The 20,852-nt window shown below is 46.8% G+C and overlaps 1 protein-coding gene across 1 annotated transcript in view; it reads right to left on the bottom strand.

Annotated features, from left to right (window-relative positions):
- LOC115318771 (alpha-(1,6)-fucosyltransferase-like) overlaps positions 1-20,852 on the bottom strand; it is a 74,112-nt gene that overhangs the window by 38,589 nt on the left and 14,671 nt on the right. The window contains exon 2 of the mRNA XM_042289274.1: positions 6,312-6,376. Within this exon, the coding sequence (XP_042145208.1) occupies positions 6,312-6,366 (55 nt within the window). The 5' untranslated portion in view covers positions 6,367-6,376. The remainder of the gene's footprint in view (positions 1-6,311; positions 6,377-20,852) is intronic.

Below are 20,852 nucleotides of genomic sequence, written 5' to 3'. Positions count from 1 at the left end.
TGAAGTGGGACAGTTACGGAAACAAATTTTGCATCTTCAAAGTTCATGAAGTAGGCAGATCACTTTCAAGTCATAAGAGGATAAAGTCAGAAACAACTTCAGCTCACCTTCAATCAGATTTTCCCTTTAGATCCAGGGACGTTTCACCTTCATAAGGTCATCAGTACCATTCAGGACTCTGTAATGGTAGATGTACAAGCTTGACCTTAAAGACGCAGTGCCCTCCTTTCATGTGCTTGCAGTGCGACCCCCTCGTGCACTTGATCCCAGATGGTGAAGCTGGTGCTGGACAGGATGTCGTCCCCTGTAAAAGAGTCGTCCCAGTATTCAAACTACCCGGTCACACTCCTGAGCAGCGTATTTGTCCTCCCATGCCATTACCAACTGAAAATCAGTGAAAGCCTTTTTTTTTTTAAGCAACAGAATGCATAAATGAACATGTCTATTCCATTCCCTTTGTACCGAACACCTGCCAGCATCCAAGGGATGCAAATCAAAATAACTTTGCATTATTTTCTCTTTTGAGACTCCTTGAACTTAAACCAACTCAAACACTACCACAATTTTAAAGCTGGGAACTTCGAGGACACGTCTCCATATACTGAGATTACAAGCTTGTCCCACTCCAGGCTTGTCCTCATCCTGGCTTGTCCTCAGCAGGGTTGGCCAGCGTGTCCTCATACCCCTGGCTTGTGCCAGGAGTATGAGTACATGCTGTCCTTAAACTCCTGTGTTTTTAGTCTTGGAAGTTAAAGCTTTGGTTTTTGTCATTGCTTGGTTGCTGGTAGATGCTGGAGGAAGCTCGTACCGTTACATTGAAACATCCAAGTTTACAAATTGAGCACTAACCCGTATTGATGGTCGGATACAGAAGCTAGATTTGTCACGTCAAGGAGGTTGTCATAAAACAGTGGGCACGGGACTGAAATTAGCGGCGGAGCGGGCGATTGAGGCGCATTCGGGAGTATCGAAGAAGACGGGTGTGCAAGTTTTGCGCGAAGGCAGGACGATCGGCCAGAGATGTGAGAATGTGGCGTCGAGAGAACTTCAACCGGGCTGACTGCATGACTGTTATCTGAGCCACATTAACCAGAGGAGAAGAGAAAGTAACAAGTGAACGACATTCTACGGCCGAGGAGGTAATTGACCAGGTTATTTCACCCAAGCATCACAGTAGTAATTTCAACGACCAAGAAAAAAACGTCTAAACATCAGCACAGCAATACCAGCAGCGTGCCAAGGAATTGGGTTGTGTGTATGTTTATACAGCCTTGAACTTGATCTGCCTCAACGGGCTATGAGTCCCCAGCTGTAGATGAGCAACTTAGCCAGTGCAGTACGACCGCTAGCCTGGGGCCCCTAACGTGCATCATGTAGTAGTGATACACGACCGCACGCCGGTACAATGCTCCTCCAGATCGAAACGGACAAATGTGCGGATTGAACACACGATCCTGGGTTCTGCAGCGCGAGCTTTCACTCCACATTCTCCGAGCTGGTGCGTGGAAGCCCCCTCGGCCACCAATCCCCCGGTGCCAAGGAATAACATATAATAAATGACAACGGTACAGTAGTCTGCAACAGCTAGCTTTTCAGTGCCTTGAGCAACCAGGTTGAGATCACGTGACACTTTCCTGCCATATGTGGCTTGCAAAATAGAGATGCATAAGTCATAAAGCAAGTAATAATTTGATTTTTATTTACTAAAGATATGAGCATCTGTATTTGGCTTCCACAACTTCTGAAAGGTACCTCTGAGTGCATAGAGTGGTTTTTTTCATAATTTTACCTCCATGGAGAACTTCCCAGCTGGTAACGGGGCCGTGAAACGCAGACCCCCTGGAAGTCGCACAGGCGCCGAGGGCATTACAGAGGGCCTGCAACATGTCCTCCGAGCAGAGGGCCCTTTCAGTAGCCCGGCAGCCGGTGGATTCTGTTGGAATGATGGGGTAGGGGGAACGCAAGCATTTGCAGATTAACGGACCTTAGAAAACTAGTAGACAGGCACGAAAACATGCTACTCGCCCCCGCAGCGTTTGCCTCACTGGCGCTTTATGGTGAAACAAATCAGCAGCGAGCGATTCATGGAACACACGTCAGAAGAACAGTGCGTCTTGAGTTGAACACCTGAGGACGGCGCTTTATCGCGCGAGTAAAGCATTGGCGTAGCCTGGGTTTTTTGGGGCCGGGGGGGGGGGGGGGGGTGGATTTGGGGTGCGAAATACTGAACCCTCCTCCCTGGCTACGCCACTGGCATTAAGTGACATCAAATGTCACTTAGACACGGCGCTATCACTGCTAAAATAGGCTACCATCGAACACTGAGTCGTGACTGCGAAGTTTATGACCCACATACCGATATACTACCACACTATCTGTTTGGACAAGTGGCATACAATCTGTCGCTGGGGGAAAAGACTAACAGACGACTGCGCACTCGGCTCGGTCGTACCACACCGATCGCCTAATCCGCTGCTTTTCCGTAACATTTCGTTTTACTTTGCCATACTCCTTTCACGTGCAACTGTTCGTGAATGATGCGAACTGTACAGAGACGACGTAACTCACCCCAGCGAGCGCCATGGCGCGGTTCTCCGGGTGCCACGCTGCGAGAGATCGGCCTTCGAAAGCTCGGCAGCCCGTTCAGCTCGCCGAAGAGGGCTGTAGCTACACTTCGATGCTTCACGGAGACACCGAGACACTTGCTGGCGAAAAGGGGTCTCCGCCAAAAAGTAGAAAGGCTCACTCGCGTCGCACATCACCATGCTGACGTTGGGAAATACCTCGAAATGTACGTTACGAAGTAACGTACATTTCGAGGTATTTCCGGTCTCTTTCTTCCGTATACTGCGTCCTCGTTTAAGCGCTAGCAGTGGATTTTCGAGAGCCACAGAAAAGGCTTTCCGCAATGGCTGCGGAGAAAAGACGACACCGCTTTTTTTACCCCCGAGCTCCCGTCAGCTCCCGCCCGGGAGGCACTCACTTGATCGAATGACATTTTAGCGAATGCCCAAGTTTCATCGAACGACACTTTAGCGAATAGTCGGACGCCGCGAAGCGGCGTTTTCGGGTGGGCCAAATGAGTTCATATTTTTGTAATGAGTTGCCGCAGACTGTCGCCGCGAAGCGGTGTAAAGCGCAGCGCGACGGATGGGTTAACACGCGCCCCCGTTATTCGCTAAAACGACCATTCGCTCAAATGTCGCCGTTCGCTAAAATGTCATTCGCTCTTGTGATATGGACCCGCTCCCGCCCGGAGCCATCGTCCAATCAGAGCGCGGCAAGGTGACGTCACGCCACCGGCCTGCGCGAAAGAGCAGACGGCTTTCCCTCCGTATAAACAGCTCCGCTGAATCTCAGCGTAATCCCGGTTTTAGTTGTTGTGATTTCTAGGCTTTTCAGTAATTCCTGCTAAAACAAAAATCACGAGAATGATAATATTGTAAAAGATTTCTGCGGCTCAGGCCAGGCTGAAAGGTGGATTGAGTGCACAGTATCATAAACGCTGCCATTGACGAGAAATTTTAAAAGTGATATGACAGGTCCTTGAGCCTTATGGGACGCTTGTTCAGGGTGACTACGAATTACACTCGAAACTGTGTAACCATAGAATTAGTAACAATGGAGCGATCACTAGGGAGCTGGATGATCAATGTTCTCATAACTCCTCGAGTGCGGGCCGGGGCACTTGGGAGAATTGTTGACAATAAAAAGATATGAAGTGCTGATTTCAGACTTGTGTCCTTTTGATATCCGTGGCCAAATCTGGAATTTCCATACTTAGCCAGATCGGAGATTTCCATACCTGGCCCGGAATATCAGACTCTTTCTCGCATTATGAGGCTATATTTGGCAGATATACCGTGCCAGGTTATATGTGGCCAATTTTTGATCTGGCCATATCTGAATCTGAAATCTTCAGATCTGGCCAGATATACTGTTTGTAAGGGGTAGCAGGTGCAGTGGCAGCGTCGTCAAGCACGTGCCTGCGCCAAGCAGTTAAAAAAAAACATGCAGTAGACGTTTTGTTTGTTTTCCCAATGATCGTAACAAAAATTAGAATAAGTGTTCATCGCGCAGTAACAATTAAAAGCACGTGCAGTTCCAAACAAAGCTACGTTCAAGCCCTCGCATACAAAGGGCAGCCATTCGTATACAAACATGCAAATGCTTGCGCGAAAAACGCAGGTGGATACATTTCGACTGGGGCACGACCATATGCACGCACGCACACGATGCACAGCCAGTAAACGTTCACACAGATACTCAGACATAACTAAAAACTTTCAGCCTTTTTAGAAGGCTGAAAGAAGGAACACCAGTGAAGCTGTACTCTGGTGAGAATGAAGTAATGGCCGGCCGCAAGCCGGCAAGCCAGAGTGGAAAGGCTGGGAAGGTTGCCGCCATCTATGAGTGACGGCGGCAACCAGACAACCCGCAAGCCGGTTATTGCCGCCGCTGCTAATAGATGGCGGTAGCTGTCCAGAGTTTTGTGTCGAGATTTGTTTGCCCCCGGACACAATACTGGGGAACTAGCCCTTAACTGCTCTGCCACAAAAACACACATACTTGAACACGCACACGCATATAGATCCGCACACCTATACACAAATGCAGACGCAGATACTGGCACTCACAGGCGACTCACATACATACAAAAAAACGTCGGTATTCTCTAGCACATACACGCCTTAAAAAGACAAGCGTGTGCCTTTTTTACAATACACAGACACCAACTTACTATACGCACATAAAAACAAACATAAAACCGCTGTCACTCAGAAACATACGCATTCAAACTACTAAGCTTAGCAAGCGCAAACTTACAAAACAGGATCATCAAATATCGTGGTGACTGATATCTGCAGACTGTCTTGCGTATAATGGTATAAGCAGTGTGACTCCGGCTTAAAGGTACTTCTAGTAGAAGCGAACACCGCAATACGACCCGCAAAAATTGCGTAATAAATATTAAAAATATCAAAAGAAGGACAACACGGACTTCAATATATAGTAGTATCAATCCTCGTGCTCAGGCTCAAAGAGCTACGCCAAACAACGTGCAAAGATAAACAGAAGGAAAAGAAAAAAAATTTCAGCGTGATTATTTTTATTTAGGGAAGTCCGAAGTTTTTATATACGGAGCTAATTTTTTTTTCTGGAATTTTATACTTGCTACAGATTGCCATCAAATATATCAAAAGGCGCACTTGTAGCGCTAGCCGCAACATGACCAGGGCCGGCTTGCTAGAAGAAGTGTCTCAGTTGAGACTGCTCAAAGAAAGCGGTGCCAAGGCTCGGGCGCGCGAGCGTCTGAGACTCGGCTTAAGCTCGAGCGCTAGCCTTGACAGCGCTTTCTTTGAGCAGTCTCAACTGAGAATCTGCTTCGAGCAAGCCGGCCTAGGTGAATATCTCAATTAGATGATTAAATAAGCATTACAAATTGTCTATTTACGTCCCCCGGAGCAGCTGTTCACCGTTCTGCCACAATACACAAAAATATGTAAGTATAAGTTGCAGTAGCTCGACGTAACAATACTTTTTCTTAAACTCTTCTGCCTCGCGCCATGCTGTGGATGACTGGGTTGTGTCATCCACAGCATGGCGCCGCCTCCTTCTCTTTTTCCAATTACGCCCTCTCCGCAATCACTTCCTAAAAAATGAAAGACGTTTGAAACTCTCTGTAATGCCGAATTAGAGCGCAGCTCTTGAGGAGGAGGAGGAAGCGAAGGTACGGAGCTCGAGACGGTATGCACCTCCTCCTCATTTGTACCCTCTCCTCGTCCCTTCTCATCTACTCCTCCCCTGCTCCTCGCTTCCTCCCCCTCTTCCCCCTCCTCCTCTCCTCCTCCCCCTTCCTCCTCCTCCTCCCTCCCGCGCAGTACATTATGAAAAACGTCCCATAATGCAACGCGCGCGTCACCGCGGTGCATTATGGGACGTTTCCCGTAGTGCACCGTGCGGTTACGCCGACACCGCTCAAACCGGAAACGGGCGCCTCAGAGCTGCACTCTAAAAAGTAACGTGGCAGTTACAAATTTACTTGAAAAAGTAAGGTATCGCTAGTAATACTTCTCCTGTAACGGATTGCTTCCCATGTGTGGTTCAAGCGCAAATGGTAATTGAGACCCTCACGTGTTGAGATGCAACTTCACACCACTTTTATGTGTTCTCTCTCTCCCTCTCTGTCAGCACTCCTTAGATGGCCTAAGTTCCCCCCCACACACACACACAGACACACCTTAGATGTTCAACCATGAACTAGAAGCAATTACAAGGCCAAACAGAAACCCTGGAGATGTATGACTCACGTTTCACCATGGTGGAATCAAACCTTTCCGTGACTTTGTTTGCTGATAAAACCATGTCAGTATAGCTGAAAAAAAAAAATAAGGAGGACGTGGTCATAACTGAGGATACGTTTGATGGAACATTCGCGACTCCAGCGACCTATAGGGGGCGCCACCACCAAACAAACATGGCGGCTGAGTCCAGGTCGCGTCGGCTCGGCCGGGCCGCCTGAATGGGTGGCGCAATCAATTCAACAATTATTCTTTTGTTGAATGCCCAATTTTATGGGTATTTGAACTGAGACAGTTAAGTTTAGCCGGTGCGCATAAACTTGCCGAGCATAGTTTTGTTTTGCCGGTGTTTTTTGTTCTTTTCATGTCAAACTTTCGCTGCGGAGACTTCAATCAAAACCGAAACTATGGGCTCCGGAGAAACGGTAATAGACTCAAATTAGTTTTGATCATCTAAGGAAAGCGGCGAGGGCTACAAAATTGTTCCACCAAGAGTAATGTTTAGCTAACTCGCATGCCTCGATCATGCGACTTACCTGTCCGCGAAATTGAGCTTTTGTGCCTGTCCGCGTTTCAAGAGACAGCTGCAGTCGTGTGCTCGGTCAAGAACACAGGCTGCAGGAAAATTAAGAAAATTAAGCAAGCGCTTCTTGAGCCAAGGAGCATGTCAACTCGCTGGCACTTCACTAAGCAGCTGATACTCGTATTTCAATTAAGGTTTTAGTAGCAATCAAGAAGCCATTTTGATGAATATGCGGTTATGTACTATATTACGTACTATGGTCCCACTAAAGCGATATTAGTATGTTCTTCGGGTTGAAATATGAACTTAGTTGACTAACTATTAGGGTGAACTGCTGAATAAAAGTATATTTGACAGACAGAGAGATACTACTTAAACTTAGCCAAATGGTTCTAGCCGGTAGAACGGAGACGAAAGCGGACAAGCTGAGGAGAGTCTTCATCGGAGATTCACTCAGACCTCTCTGCATTGAACTTGACTTCGAATCCTAAACAAATAAAATTATTATTATTTTTTTTTTGTGGCCGGTCAATTTGAGCAATGTAGACGTATATTGCTGCTGGATTCGACAGGGGTTATAAGTATTGGAGGCGCGATAGATCCTAATGACGTGACAGCTTCTATCTTTGCGAGACGCGTCCCCCACCTTTTGAAAGCAGATAATTTCCCTGATTAATCATATGCAGCGAGCAGGTTTTCTGAATCAAGTAATTGCGAAATTAGCCCAACTCCTTCAATATGGTCTTTTTCGGCGAAAAGCCGCCAAGATGAATAGCCAACACACCGGCCGGCGTTAGTGGCTCAAATTAACCTGAAGCTAATCGAGCACAACCAAACTCAAGGAAAGCAGCTATCGAACCTTCCCATTCACTTGACTGCAACATTGGTGTCCCCTCCAGTGAAACACTTCGTCTGTCGAGCTCAGTCTACTGTTCTACATCCTTATAAAGAAACTGCTTCTCAGTTACCAAGCAGTCGTCACTTTGATTGCGATTAGAGACAGACGACAAATCAAAACGTTTTTCCGTGATTCCTCCCCATCCAAAAAATTGAAAGCACGCGATCGTGTGTTGTGGAATAAACGGGCTTTCAAACACGTGATGGAAAGAAACAATCTACTGAGGCTTCACCACACTAATGAACACTCAGGCAAACTTAAGAAATTTTCGGACCTTCGTCAAACTACATTGCTCGCCGCCGCGCCGCCAGCACGCGTCCGCGAAAGCCATCAGAGACGCGGCGGGGCGCGGAGCGACCTGGACCGGCTGGTTCCCGGTTTTCCCGCTTGGCGGCGTCCGTTTTGCTGGAGTCGCGAATACACTGCAGAAATTTTCATACCTTATCGTACACCTTAACGGCTCTATTGCGAAGCTTAATCAATGTCGCGTAGCATTAGCTTTACTTGAAAGTTGGCCTTTTACACATACAGACTTGTAGCGACGTTGCGCATTGATGATGGTACTTCTCTTTAAAAATAAACCATAGGAATTTTTAGAAATTACGTAATATTTTCTTCTATACATGAATGTGGCGAATACAGTCAACACCTCCTAGACAGCTTTCAAAGCCTGCGCGTCACGTGGCATGACGACACGTCCCGGAGGCCTGCACGGACGCTGATTGGATGCCAGCGTTCGCGTGGGACTCGTTGTCTATCACAGTCCCACACGAAGGCTCACACGGCACTCGAACCCAATCAGCGCCCGTGCATGCCTCTGGGACGTGATGTCATGCCACGTGACGCGCAGGCCTTGAAAGCTGTCTAGGAGGAATTGGTACAGTGCTGTCAAATAAAGCGTTCTGAGCTACACGCGCATAATTTGGAAGCAGTACTAGTATTTAGTATTACTTTTTGACGCCAAGAAATGTTTAGATTCGCTGTTACTTTTAATTAGCAAATTAGTTCCGACAACTTGTAATTTCTACAGATGCCTGCGTATTATATTGTCATTTATGGTTTAAATGTTGTCAAAAACACTGCAGAATTTCAAACTTCCAGTGTTATTTTTTTTCCCGTTCTTGAAGGTGATTTTTGCATTCTCCGACCTATGTTGACCTGAAACACAAAATTCTATGTGTTGGTTCAATCCATGTACATGCCTACGTAAAGTAGCGAGCATGTGCTTAGAGTTCGGTGGACTTCCTACCTTATTTTTTTTTAAAGGAAGCTTTTGGTTGCTTGGGAAGAAATGTCATAGACTTGCGCCTTTACGTTTTGTTAGAAAATACACTCCAAGTTTTTTCATCGCTTTGTGATAAAATCCTGTATTATATCAAGCTTTTTCTACCTGCACAGCTGTTTTTTAACTTGTGTTCTCAGCAGTGTATTTCTTTTGTTTTCGATTTATTTTTCTTGTATATGTATTATTTGTTAAGTCTTTATTCTCAGCGAATTTTTTCACGTCGATCAAGCGGTAACACTCAGCACATGGCCGCTTTTTTATTTATTTAATAGTAGAGTACAATTTTTATTTGCTTCTTAAATTAAGTTCAAATATAAATTCCGCATAAGCCAATACTGGCTTTCGCGTGGCACGCGACAGATTCCTCGGCATTCTTTTAGTACAGAATCATGTAACTTGCACTAGAGCGCATCGTTGTGAAATACAGGGTGTCACAAAAGAAAATTTACACTGTTTTTTTTACCGCAAAAATAAACTAGGCATCGCCGAACGCTCATTCTCTGCCCAAAGGTAGAGCTAGGGGTCACAATCAGACGCCAAATTTTCAGCCCGATCCGGTAACTTAATCAAAAGTTCTAAGTGATTTTCTGAAAATTTCAATAAGAAAATGAAGCCTACTTTTGCCCGTTTTCGGTTTCTGGTGCCATTGAGACCCATGTGTTTGAAAACTCCGTCTGCCGCCATTTTCCCATTAAAATTTTCAGCAAATCACTTATAACATTTGATTAAGTTATCGGATCGGGCTGAAACTTTGCCATCTGGTTATGACCTCTAGCGCTACCTTTGGGCGGAGAATGAGCGTTTGGCGATGCCTAGTTTATTTTTGCGGTGAAAAAGACCTTGTAAATTTTCTTTTGTGACACCCTGTAGATGGGAGTTTCTAGCTCGAGAAACATAGAGTTACAGTCTCTTCTACTCATTCATTGAAGAGCAATAATATATATGTTGGATTTTGACACTACATTCGTCACGTCGGAGGCAGTGTATTGTGCCAAAATAAAAATGCAGATGATGATTTTCTGAAGCAAAGGATGCATTTTTCTTATTCAAGGGCCGATTTTGATAAAACCACATTGGAGGTAATTTTTGGGGTTTATCGGGATGTACCGAAAAACCTAAACGAGAGTCTCAGGTCGTGCGAACTGGGCACAAAGTTAAATCAAGATCCTGTTATTTCATGCTTCGAAGTGCGAGATGGCACCATGACAGAACAGCACACGACAAAACAGCACGCGTCAAAACAGCACAGCGTCAAAACAGCACGGCGAAAAAACAGCTTGCGTAAATATAGCACGCGACAAAACAGCACAGCGTCAAAACGGCACAGCGACAGAAGAGCACGTGCCAAAACAGCACGGCGTCAAAACAGCACAGCGACCAAATAGCTCCGTGACAAAACAGCGCAGCGTCAAAACAGGACATTGACAATATAGCTAGGGTCTGGCGTTTTTGTTTTTTAATAGTTTGAAATTCGGCGTACTTTTTTGGTTTTTATTCCAAACAGAAGTTTTCGGTTTATTGCGGTTAATATTTGTAGACTCATCAACTTCTCGGTTCTTTTCGGTTTATTTACGAAACCAGTATAGTGACGGAATTGCAATATTTAAAAGCGTTTATTTAAAATGTATAGTGAGTAAACCAAGTAGTGTTTTTTTCTTATTTGATGCTGTCTGTGGCAGCCGACGCGACCTGTTCTGCAAGACACACTGGGGCCCTATCGTGATCCGACATTATCGTCGTGTGCTCGTATTTTTACACAGGACGAACATGAGCTTCACTACCAATTCGGTCGTAGAGGCAATTGTCAAAATTCAGAAATTTGCAAGCGTTGTACTCAGTGCGTTTTTTCCTCCGTTTTCACGACTGCGAGAGGTGGTAAATTTGCGCCGACCAAAGAAAGGATAATAAAAACCATCGTATTTATGCGCTCCTCTTGTAGAAAGAAGCTAGCGGTGTTAAAAAAAAATATGCGGCATTTAGAAATTTCCTAATGTTCAGTTTACGATTAAACTCTTTTCTTTGAACAATGAATTCGGCACACAAATCCCTGTCGGGTGAGAAACCCATGTTTTCGTCCTGAATACGCGTGCGCCCCCTGGGATTTTCTTGAAAAATCAACCGATCTTGGAGACAAGCTGAAAACTGCGAAAGGAAGTGGTCATACGGTGAGTAATAAGTCACGCCCCCCACCCCTGCAAACGCCTCCGAAAATACTGGTCTTCTTCAGTTAAAACCGAATTTAGAGAACCGTATTCGGCGCACTTTTATCGGTTTTATTCGGTTTAAGCCGAAAACGATGAACCCTAAAGATAGCGCACACAGTTAAAAAATGCACGTCTCAAAGTAGACACTCTAAAGGAATGGAGGGTCTAGGCCAATTTGTCGAAAGCCAACTCGTCGACAGCCAATTTCTCGAATCCATTTTCTTTGAGGAAGTTCGGAGTGGGGAGTATACTCGATGCGCACATGAAGGCTCAATGGGCAGTACCGAAGCCCCCCCTGGTGCGTATTCTGGCTATTGCTCGAGAAATTCTGCTAATTTTGACGTATAAGTTTGCTAGTGACGTCTTCTAACATAAATGAACCAAATGCACGGCAATGTGTTGTCGTTAGTTGCTAAAATGAAGAAACAAAAAGCGTGTACGGCAACGGTGTGCTCAGTCCATGCTGTACGGCAAAACAACATTGAGGCTGTGGCGCGTTTCTGCTTTACCGGTTTCCACTCGACCGGAGCCTTCGTCGGTAGTAATCTGGAAATTTAACTCAAAGCAACTTCTCGCCTGCAGGCTGTAGCCGCGTGTCTATGGGACAGAGCCGTATATGGGGAGAGTTTGGTCAGTCTATGATCTCGCCGCCGTAACGCTCTCCTCCCAAGTGAGCCAATCAGCACGCGGCGTTGAGTAAGAGACATGAGCGCATGCGTGTGAATTCCCGGCTGCTCCCACCTGAGTGGGGAGGGCCGCCATCTTGGATCATTCTCCCGGCGGAATGCGTGGGATCGGCATCTAAATCTCGATTATTGCCTTTTATATCGCTGGCTCTTTCAAGAAAATGGCATTCTGTTATTCCTCGGTGCGTTAAAAAGCTAATAAATGAAGATTTTTCGGCGTATGGCCACAAACTTTTATTCAGGCGAAAAAGAAGTCGGCCCGTAGCAGACGACGCGTAGCCTCAGCAGTGCTCTTCTCCGACCAGTCTCCGACAGCGTTGCTCAAAAATGGCGTTCGTCTCCTCTCTGCTCCCTTCTTTCTCTCTCGCTCCTTCGGCGCTCTCCTCCCTTTCATTTACTTTTCTCCTCTCCGGCGCTTTCGTCGCCACACCCACTGGCCAAACTTTCCCAATATAGACCTTTGTCCGGAAGTGCTCTTTTTAGCCTCGACCGCAAGGAGCAAAAGCGAACAATAATCTCGAACCCAGACGCTCGCGGGGAGGGGGGGCTGCGTCGGCCTGCGCCGCCGCTTCCCGCTGAGGGCTTTTTCGCTGGTGTGCCGACTGCCGTTTCGCCGGCATCGGTCCTGTTTACCGCGGTATGTGAGTATAGTGCCCGTAATGTGAGAGCCGTGTGTCCATATGCCACTTTGCCGCTGTTGGTTTCCATCTAGCCGAGCCAGAAAACATCTCGCGACGAATTGACCGCGCCGCGAGTGACGAAGAAGCAAACATGGCGACGGTTTGTGCGATTGCTTTGGTGGCTCCGGTGTTGAGTGTCTTCAACGTCCTCGTGGGAAGGTTCCCCTGCCCTTCGAAGTTATTTCAAGCACCACGAAAGATGTGGAATCATCGTCTCAACTACAAATAAGCAGGCCTTCACGTGCAACAACGGTGCCGAGCAGGCGCTCGGCACACTTGTGCCAGGCTCACGCAGCCAGCGGCACAGTCGTGTTGGTTGTGTCGTCAGATGTTCAACAACGCCGAGGTATTTTCATTTATCATTTGGAATGGCTTCAAGAGTGGAAATTTAATCTATTTCGCGGATTGTTAACGCCGAGGCGAGTGCCCTCCGTTGCAGTGCCGTCGTCGCGCAAAGTGCAGAGAAAACCGGGTGGCGATGGCGGCGGTGCTCTTTGATCTTGCGCCGTCGGGTTCATGAAGTCTGGAGTAAACGTACGTACGTGCGTCTGCTAGATCGGTGTTTTGGACTTCCTCAAAACTCTTTCTCACGCGCATTTTCCTTGTGAAGCTTAGTAGCTCATTACACCTCATCGTCGACTGCGCTCATTTGACTACTACGGACGAGCCTGCGTGATGTGAATTTCACTGCCTAAGATCCTTGGTGTGCTGTAACGAGGGCTAATAAAATATCACCGCGAACTTCTGAACAAACGAGTCGAAGTTTCGTCTGCTATCATAACTGGTCGCCTGTCACAATATTAATCAGTAGCGTTCCTAGACTCTGCACCCAGAGGCACCGTGCTCCGTTGCCCGATAGTAAGTGTCTCCTGGTACCTCGTAGAATTCCAGCTCCCACTTCAAGTAAGTACCATCCTTTAGAACTGGCAATTAATAGTTTCGAACCCAGACGCTCGCAGTGTGTGTTTGTTTGTGTGTGTGTGGGGGGGGGGGGGGGGGGGGACGCGTGCTAACATACTCGGAGCCCTCGTTTACGCCGCTTCGCAGCGGCAGACAAGGCGCCACATTACAAAAGAAAGCTAATCCGAGCTGTCTATGTAACTAGACCCATTCGCTAGTCATTCGATGAAACGTCGTGGTCTCGTTCTCATTCGCTAAAACGGCGTTCGATCAAGTGAACGCCTCCCACTTATTTCGGCTCGGCAGAGCCGCGCTGCCGCAGCCTGCGGCAGCTTTCTGGGACATGCCGGCCTAGTTCCTGACTTTCACGCCACGTGGCGTATCAACCTTGAACGGACTCTGAAACGCTGGTGCGTCGGTCCACCGCTATCTTAACCTCCTTTCTTATAGCTCGTTCCCCCTCACACCCTTTCATCTTTTTACCCAGCGACCGCATTTTGGAAGAAAACGCTTCATCACGCGTCATAGGCGTAGAAGCCTATCGGTCGGAGAAAAGCGAGGTTTGGGGGGAAGTGTTGCCTACTATTGTAGAGTCAGTGCTGTATTCACCTCAGCTGGTACTATACGCGAACCCACACTAGATTATTCTAGCGAAGAAGTGTCGGACGCTCGACCACGTGACAACGCGCCCACCAATCGCGGCACGAGGGCGCGTTGTCTCGTGGTGCTTTTATATTTCGCGTGCGTTCTTTTTAGGCCGGAAAAAAATAAGCAAGCAAATCCTACCTAGGAACCCTAAGCCTACCATGCTTCAAACACCTCAGTCGTGTGTCTCAGGGCCGTCCACAAGTTGCAAATATATTTCGTATCGCCTTATGCGCGAGCGAAGTCAAAGCTAGAAGTGCGAGCCCAGCGCTCTGAGTGTTCCTGTTTCGCACGTGTGCCTGTGGATTGCAAGCATTATTCAAGGCAGCCTGCTTGTACTTGTACCTTTGGCTTCGCTCGCAGATAACGTGAAACGAAGTATAGATGTTTTTCGAAATTATCCAAGCCCAAGGAGCATGCTACAGTGTAATTTGACGCGACGTGCACCAGTGCGTTCTGACGTGCACACACTGATGGACGCGCGGGCAACGTGCCATTTGCTTAAAACTTTTGGTTTCAAATTACCGCTCCAGACGGCAGCATACAGAGCGCGTGTACCTACAAACACAACATGCTTCTTGATGATTGGGTAATTTTTCGAAATGTCTGTTAACTCCTTGACCTTTCAATCAATATTAGAAAAGTAGCTTACTTGTGTTCAGCACCACGATTGATGTTATATTGCTGAACCCATTTGATATGTTCTCCCGCTGTGACGACGAACTTGAGAATAAAAGTCCGTCCTAGACGCATGATTGAAATCAGTGCTTCTGGCAAGATGCTCACAAAAAATATCCATCGTCAACTGCAAACTAAGAATTCACTTTAGTGCCCCTTTAATCTGTGTTGGCGCTGGCCGTAAGAAACACTATTCAAAATGTTTTTTTAAGAAAATTCGCCCAATTCTATTTGTTTTACTAGTGGAACTTCCACGCACATGATTTAAAACACCATTTTGAATATATTGGGAAATTGGACGAAGAGCGTTGTCAAGACGCACAGAACATCGTGGAATGGATGTCGAGGGTGTCAAACTGCCCTTTATATGATGTATAAGCATGTCGATGCACAGTGTAAAATTTGAATAGTTCAGTGGAAAAACTGAACGCCTGGCGGTCCGATTTGTAATGAGGGTCTATCATGCGAACAAGGCTACGAATCGTTATTCGCACGTCAGACCAGGTACAAGACTGACACGCCGCTCTTGAAAGCCCAGCACAGCGCAAGAAGACTAGTTCACAAACACACGCCCCGTTGGAGCCTGGGACCTTGCTAGTTTGCAGATAACTCATTCCACCAAAGCACAAAACTAATCTTTATCTTTTTCTTTTTAAAGCATGTAGAATGTCGCGTTCTGCTTAAGGTTGCACGGCAATGACGCAAAAAAAAGAAACTTGGAGGACACTTAAGCTTCGCCTTTAAGAGTGGAACGCGATTGCGTTATCGGGGCCCGTTCGCATCGCCTTCTCATTTGCTTCTCATGCTCTTGAGTCACACAACGACCTAGTTCTCATGACACAACACTCTTCGTTCCCAAGCCGTGCAAGCTGCCTTACGTGGCTAAGTGAGTAGCGTGCTGGCGCGCAACCGACAGGACGTGGGTTCAAATCCCGGCTAAAATTCTTCAAATTTTTCTTTGTAGAAAATGAATTACTTCATAAAGTGAAATCATTTGAGACATGCGGCGATCCTTAATTCGCATTACATGTAGTCTTTTTATCACTTTCATTCCACTTTTCACGTGAGCGTTGTGGGTTGTTTGAAATTTCCGCGCGGGGTCATGTGGCTGTGACGTCATCACTCTGTCGACCAATCCCGGGCTCTCGCGTCACGACACCGACGTCAGCTTTTCTGCAACACGAGCTCATTAACGCTATGGCGTTAAAACACACTGGGAGCTGATTCTATTCACATGAAGACGCGCCGAAAGACGAAGAGGCATTATTCCGCGGCAAGGAAGTGTTCTTTTAAACCGTCGCAGCCCTTTTGCAATAAAGCCAAACAAACTGAGTAAGGGCATGCATTTATCATATCCCCGCACGGTGGTGCCGGGTACCAGTTTGTTCACTCCGCTGGTTGCGTGATAGGAAAACAACATTCAGTCGTCAGTTGATTGTGAGCGCGCATAAATGTCTATGACATTTTACCTACACTCGGGTTCACCCCTAAGCTGACAATGCGATGTAAACTACATGTTTATCGGACGAATCAATCGACTGCCTGTTATCGCTTCACCCAGAGTGTGATCACGTGTGGCAAGAACGACAGGTGACTTGTCCAGCAAGTACGTAGCTTCCACCGCACTGTCAGCTTAGGAGTGTTGGCGAGGAAAAACCAATAAATGTGCCTTGAAACATCAGGGCCGGCTTGCTCGAACCAGCGTCTGAGATGAGACCGTTTGAAGGAAAGAAAGCCTGCCAAACACGGGGCGCGTGAGCATTTGAGACGCGACTTCACGCGCCACTCCGCTCATGCGCTAGCTTTGGCAGTGCTTTCTTTCAGACAGTCCCATCCCAGACAATGGTTCGAGCTAGGGTGCCTTAGTTCGAGCAAGCCGGCCCTGTTTTAAGGAACCTTATTCTTTTGTGTTTACATGCCAAATCAACGCAGAGCATCTATACTTCGTTTCACCTTCAGTCCGAGCGCAGCGGACGCTACGAAATATCCCAACTAATCCAGCGCCGGGAGAGTAACACGTGACCTTGTGGTTGGGCGGAGCGACACGCGGAGCTCGGGATCACGCGATACTGCCCCGGCGCTGGATTGGCTGGGACGGCGCGTAGCATCCACTGCGCTCGGACTGAAGGTGAAACTAAGTATAGCACAACACAGCGAAGGATGGATGATTTATTCAGAAAACCTAGGAGTATTTTGACGTGCAACCAAAATGTCATGGAGACAAGATCGAACAGCCACGCTGCTTCATGCAGGGGGGCAACAAACAAAAATTGCTTGTTTATTATTGGTCCGAGAAGCCGAAGGCGATTATTCACGATGCGCGAAGCGTAGGAAATAAATTTGTGTCCAAGTTCTTGCGTAACCAAAATAGGGGTTGGAGTGACGAGCTCGAGCCCACACAGTGGAATGTGGTTTTAATTTTTTTGTTGTGTGTACCGCAACCATTGTTCTTATTCTGCGTAAAATTGAAAAGGACAATCGTGGTGACGCAACAGCCGCAATGGAAAACGAGGGACGTCTCTACAAGCAAGCCGATCTCCACGAACCAAGGCAAAGACTAGAGAAAGGAGCGCCATTACAGTAGCGAGGATCACATAAAGAAGCTTCATCAAGTCAAAGATGACGCTGACGTCCCTTAAACCGACGCGGACACAAACGAGCCTGAACGTGCATCCCTTGAGAGTCGGGACCATCCTACCCGCGGTCAAACGAGGAGAGAAGAAACACACAAGGCGAGCATCCAGACGACGGCAAAGCGGCTGGCCATATTACAGGTGGCCAGGAAAGCCACAAACAGTCACCAGCTACCCAAATCACTCATGTGCACCGATTCGCCAGAAGCCTTCAGAAAATGCACACTTTTTTATTGGCAGGGCGGCGTCACACTTCAAATTCGAAGCTTCGTGAAATAACCGAGTCGTCATAGACTGGATCTCAGGTGACGAAGGCAATCCGGGAAACAAAAGGTTGAACAACACCGCGATTGCGCAGCAGTAAGGATGTACCCACTCACTCGCGGTTCCTCGAACCGCGAGAAGATAGGCCCGGCATAGCGCGGTCTCAGACGAGGCATAGAGAGATGATCTGTTAGCCTGCAAACTCAGGCTAATCTCCCTCTTCCCACCAGATTCTCACCCAATTTCACAGGGCTAGAGCCGGTGGGAACAGGTGATTCTCAGGCGGCATCAGACCAAGACAGCTATCACCTATAATCACTCTTTTCTGGCAGACAAGGTTTTTCAGACCTACGGACCCAGACGACCTATGAATCGCCCCCAACATTGGACACTGTAGGGCCCTGGCGATATGTTCGCACTTCGTAAAGGGGTATTCACACGAGGGAGAAATCCCGGGGATTTCTCCCCGGCACGCGCATTCCACGACGAAAACGTCAGGCTTTGCGATGTGCAAAAGCCTCGCGTTTTCATCTCGTGATGCGCACGTGCGGGGGAGAGATCCCCGGGATTTCTCCCTCGTGTGAATTTAAGGGACTGGGCCGGGGTCTCGCGATATCGCGAAGCGTGGCATAAGCTCTCCCGAAGAGGAAACGAGGTTCACATCATACGAAGGATGGGCCCTCCCGAATATGGGAAGCTCTCATAGAAAACACATAGTGGAATCTATCAGAGTTTCTCCGTCTATGAGGGCTGGCGAAGCATATGTTGTTACCTTTTTCCCTCCCCCTTCCTTTTCTTTCACCCCAGATGGCGTTAACCAAGAAAAGATGACATGAATCGTTTTCTGAGAAGCGATACATACATATTGTACTACTACTACTACAGGGAAACAGTAAATGCATTTTGTACTACGACTTATCTCAAAACAAACACAGATGGACAACAAACTCGAGAAAGCGCCCCATCTAGGTCGTTCTCCTTTCCATTAGATCTTATGTATCCCATCCAGCGTACTATGTTACATGCACGACTGTATTCATTCTTGCTTAATCTGTGCCTGGATTACTGCCAGCATGAAAGTATATGTAAAAATTCTATGCCTGTCTTTTTAGGTGTTGCTACTCCGCAAATTTTAATATTGTACCACAAATACTGAAACCGTGTGCGACAACACAACGTAAAAGAATATACATATTTATGTTAATACGTTGAGCAAACATATATAACCTCGAAAAACATATCTCGAAAGAAGGGCGCATGCCTAACCAATCTTCATTTGACATGTAACTACTGGAAGTAGCTATTTGTTTTTGGAATAGAAGATCAATACAGAGTTGTAAATTAGGCATTTATTCATTAAAATTCAAGATATTTCACTATATAAATATCAGAGCAGTAGTAAAGTAACAACGCTGTAATCGCGAGCAATATAATGAAACTAAGCGAGTAACATTTTAGACAAAACCCCGAGACTGGGGAAAAAATGAGGGACGATACAAACACAGCGAGTACGTGGATTTAAAGGCGCCTATCGTGTCTAAACAGAAAAAACTCACAGCCGCAATAAGATTATGTCTATGCGAACGGCAATCCAGCGGCTGATCTATTTTTTGTCAGCCAGCTCTCCACCCGGATTCCCTACTATGACTCAGTCAACGACAATTTCGACGCTAATTGGGGAGGCATTAATCAAAATGCTAGTTAAATAGTTAAACCGATGGAGGTTGTCTCTATTGTGGAGTGTATTGACTGCGAATACGCCAGCGTAATTTATGGATTAGGCATTTTCTCAAACATGACACAAAGAAAAAAAAAAAAAAAAAGAAACGTCGGAATTGTCAATTTCTGTCAATGGGAATACAAACTGCTCGAACTCTTCGTTCTAAGGAAAGTAATACTTTTAGCATAGCTCATGGGCACAAACTAGTTGTGCCTTCATACCGCTTCATAAATATTCACTGAAGTCCGGATCCTGTCCCGCGACCTTGTCTGCGAACGCACAAGCATTGAAGACCCGATTGCATTAGCCGTGATCGCTCCAGCCTTTTGTACCGGAAAGCTGCCAGCGTAATCTAAACTCATCGTCGATAACAACGCCGACTCAGCAAAGATTGGTCAAGAGGGAAGCGACAAGAAATTAACGGCCATCAAAAATATCGTGCATGCGCTATCAGTTCCATAATTCAGCTGTTATATAACTGTACTCCGCCTCACTAAACCCGCGCAATAGAGCCAAAGTTACAGCCGTCGTAAGCGAATCAGAAGATCGAACATCGTCTGCTTTTTGCTCATGTGAGCGGACAACGCCAACGCGGACTCATGCGCCGCGGAGTGATAGTACAGAGTGCCGTTTGATTTTCTGGTTGGCATATGAGGCTGTAGCTTTGGCGTCACTGCACGGTTTTAGTGATACAGAGTATACACCTTTCCATCGCTTATCACCCGGGCGAAAAATGCCGAGTCACTGGGCTGTGGACGCAGGCGCAGCGTACGATATTTCGCAAAGGGAGCTATTGCGCGCGCTCAGAAGGCGTTCCACAGCCCAGCAAAGAAAAATGGCAGCTCGCAGACGGCGTCTATTGTAAAGGTCTATAGATAGCGCGTCGAGCAAACACCACCTCTGCTCTAATGAAAGCCTGTTAACTGTCCCTTCTTTATTAATGGAAGTCACCACACTCCGACGTTACCAACTTAGCGACTGAGCCTGACCCTGACGTCCGGGCAGTGACTGAGCACGAGTCCCAACCTAGCCATGCACAACGCTGAGCACTCCTGTTCAATCTGTGCGTTAGCCCGGTTGTAGTATGATGGTGTCAAAATTCAAATGTGCAAGCCCTGGTGTTTCCATGCGCGTAGCATCCATTAAGGCTGCGGTCGCACCGCGGCCATCTTGAAAGGCAAGAGAACAGTTTTTAATTTACTAAAAGCAACGTATAAAAAATGAATCAAAAGTTGCTACGCAAACATCTTTCCACTGTTCTTGGGCATTTGAGGAAGCAATGTAATAGTCATAGCTAGATTATTTAATTAGATAATTAGTGACAAATTATTGCTACGGAGTTCAAAGTTTCCTCCTCTAATATTAACGTTAGGAGGGCGATAATTTTACACTACACACAAGCATGACCGCTGAAGGCAAAAGTGGTTATCCGAT

Source organism: Ixodes scapularis, unplaced genomic scaffold (genome assembly GCF_016920785.2).
Source record: "Ixodes scapularis isolate PalLabHiFi unplaced genomic scaffold, ASM1692078v2 PGA_scaffold0__279_contigs__length_252992795, whole genome shotgun sequence".
NCBI classification, from domain to species: Eukaryota; Metazoa; Arthropoda; class Arachnida; order Ixodida; family Ixodidae; genus Ixodes; species Ixodes scapularis.
The sequence above is the reverse complement of the archived record's forward strand: the minus strand, read 5'-3'. Positions and strand labels throughout refer to the sequence as shown.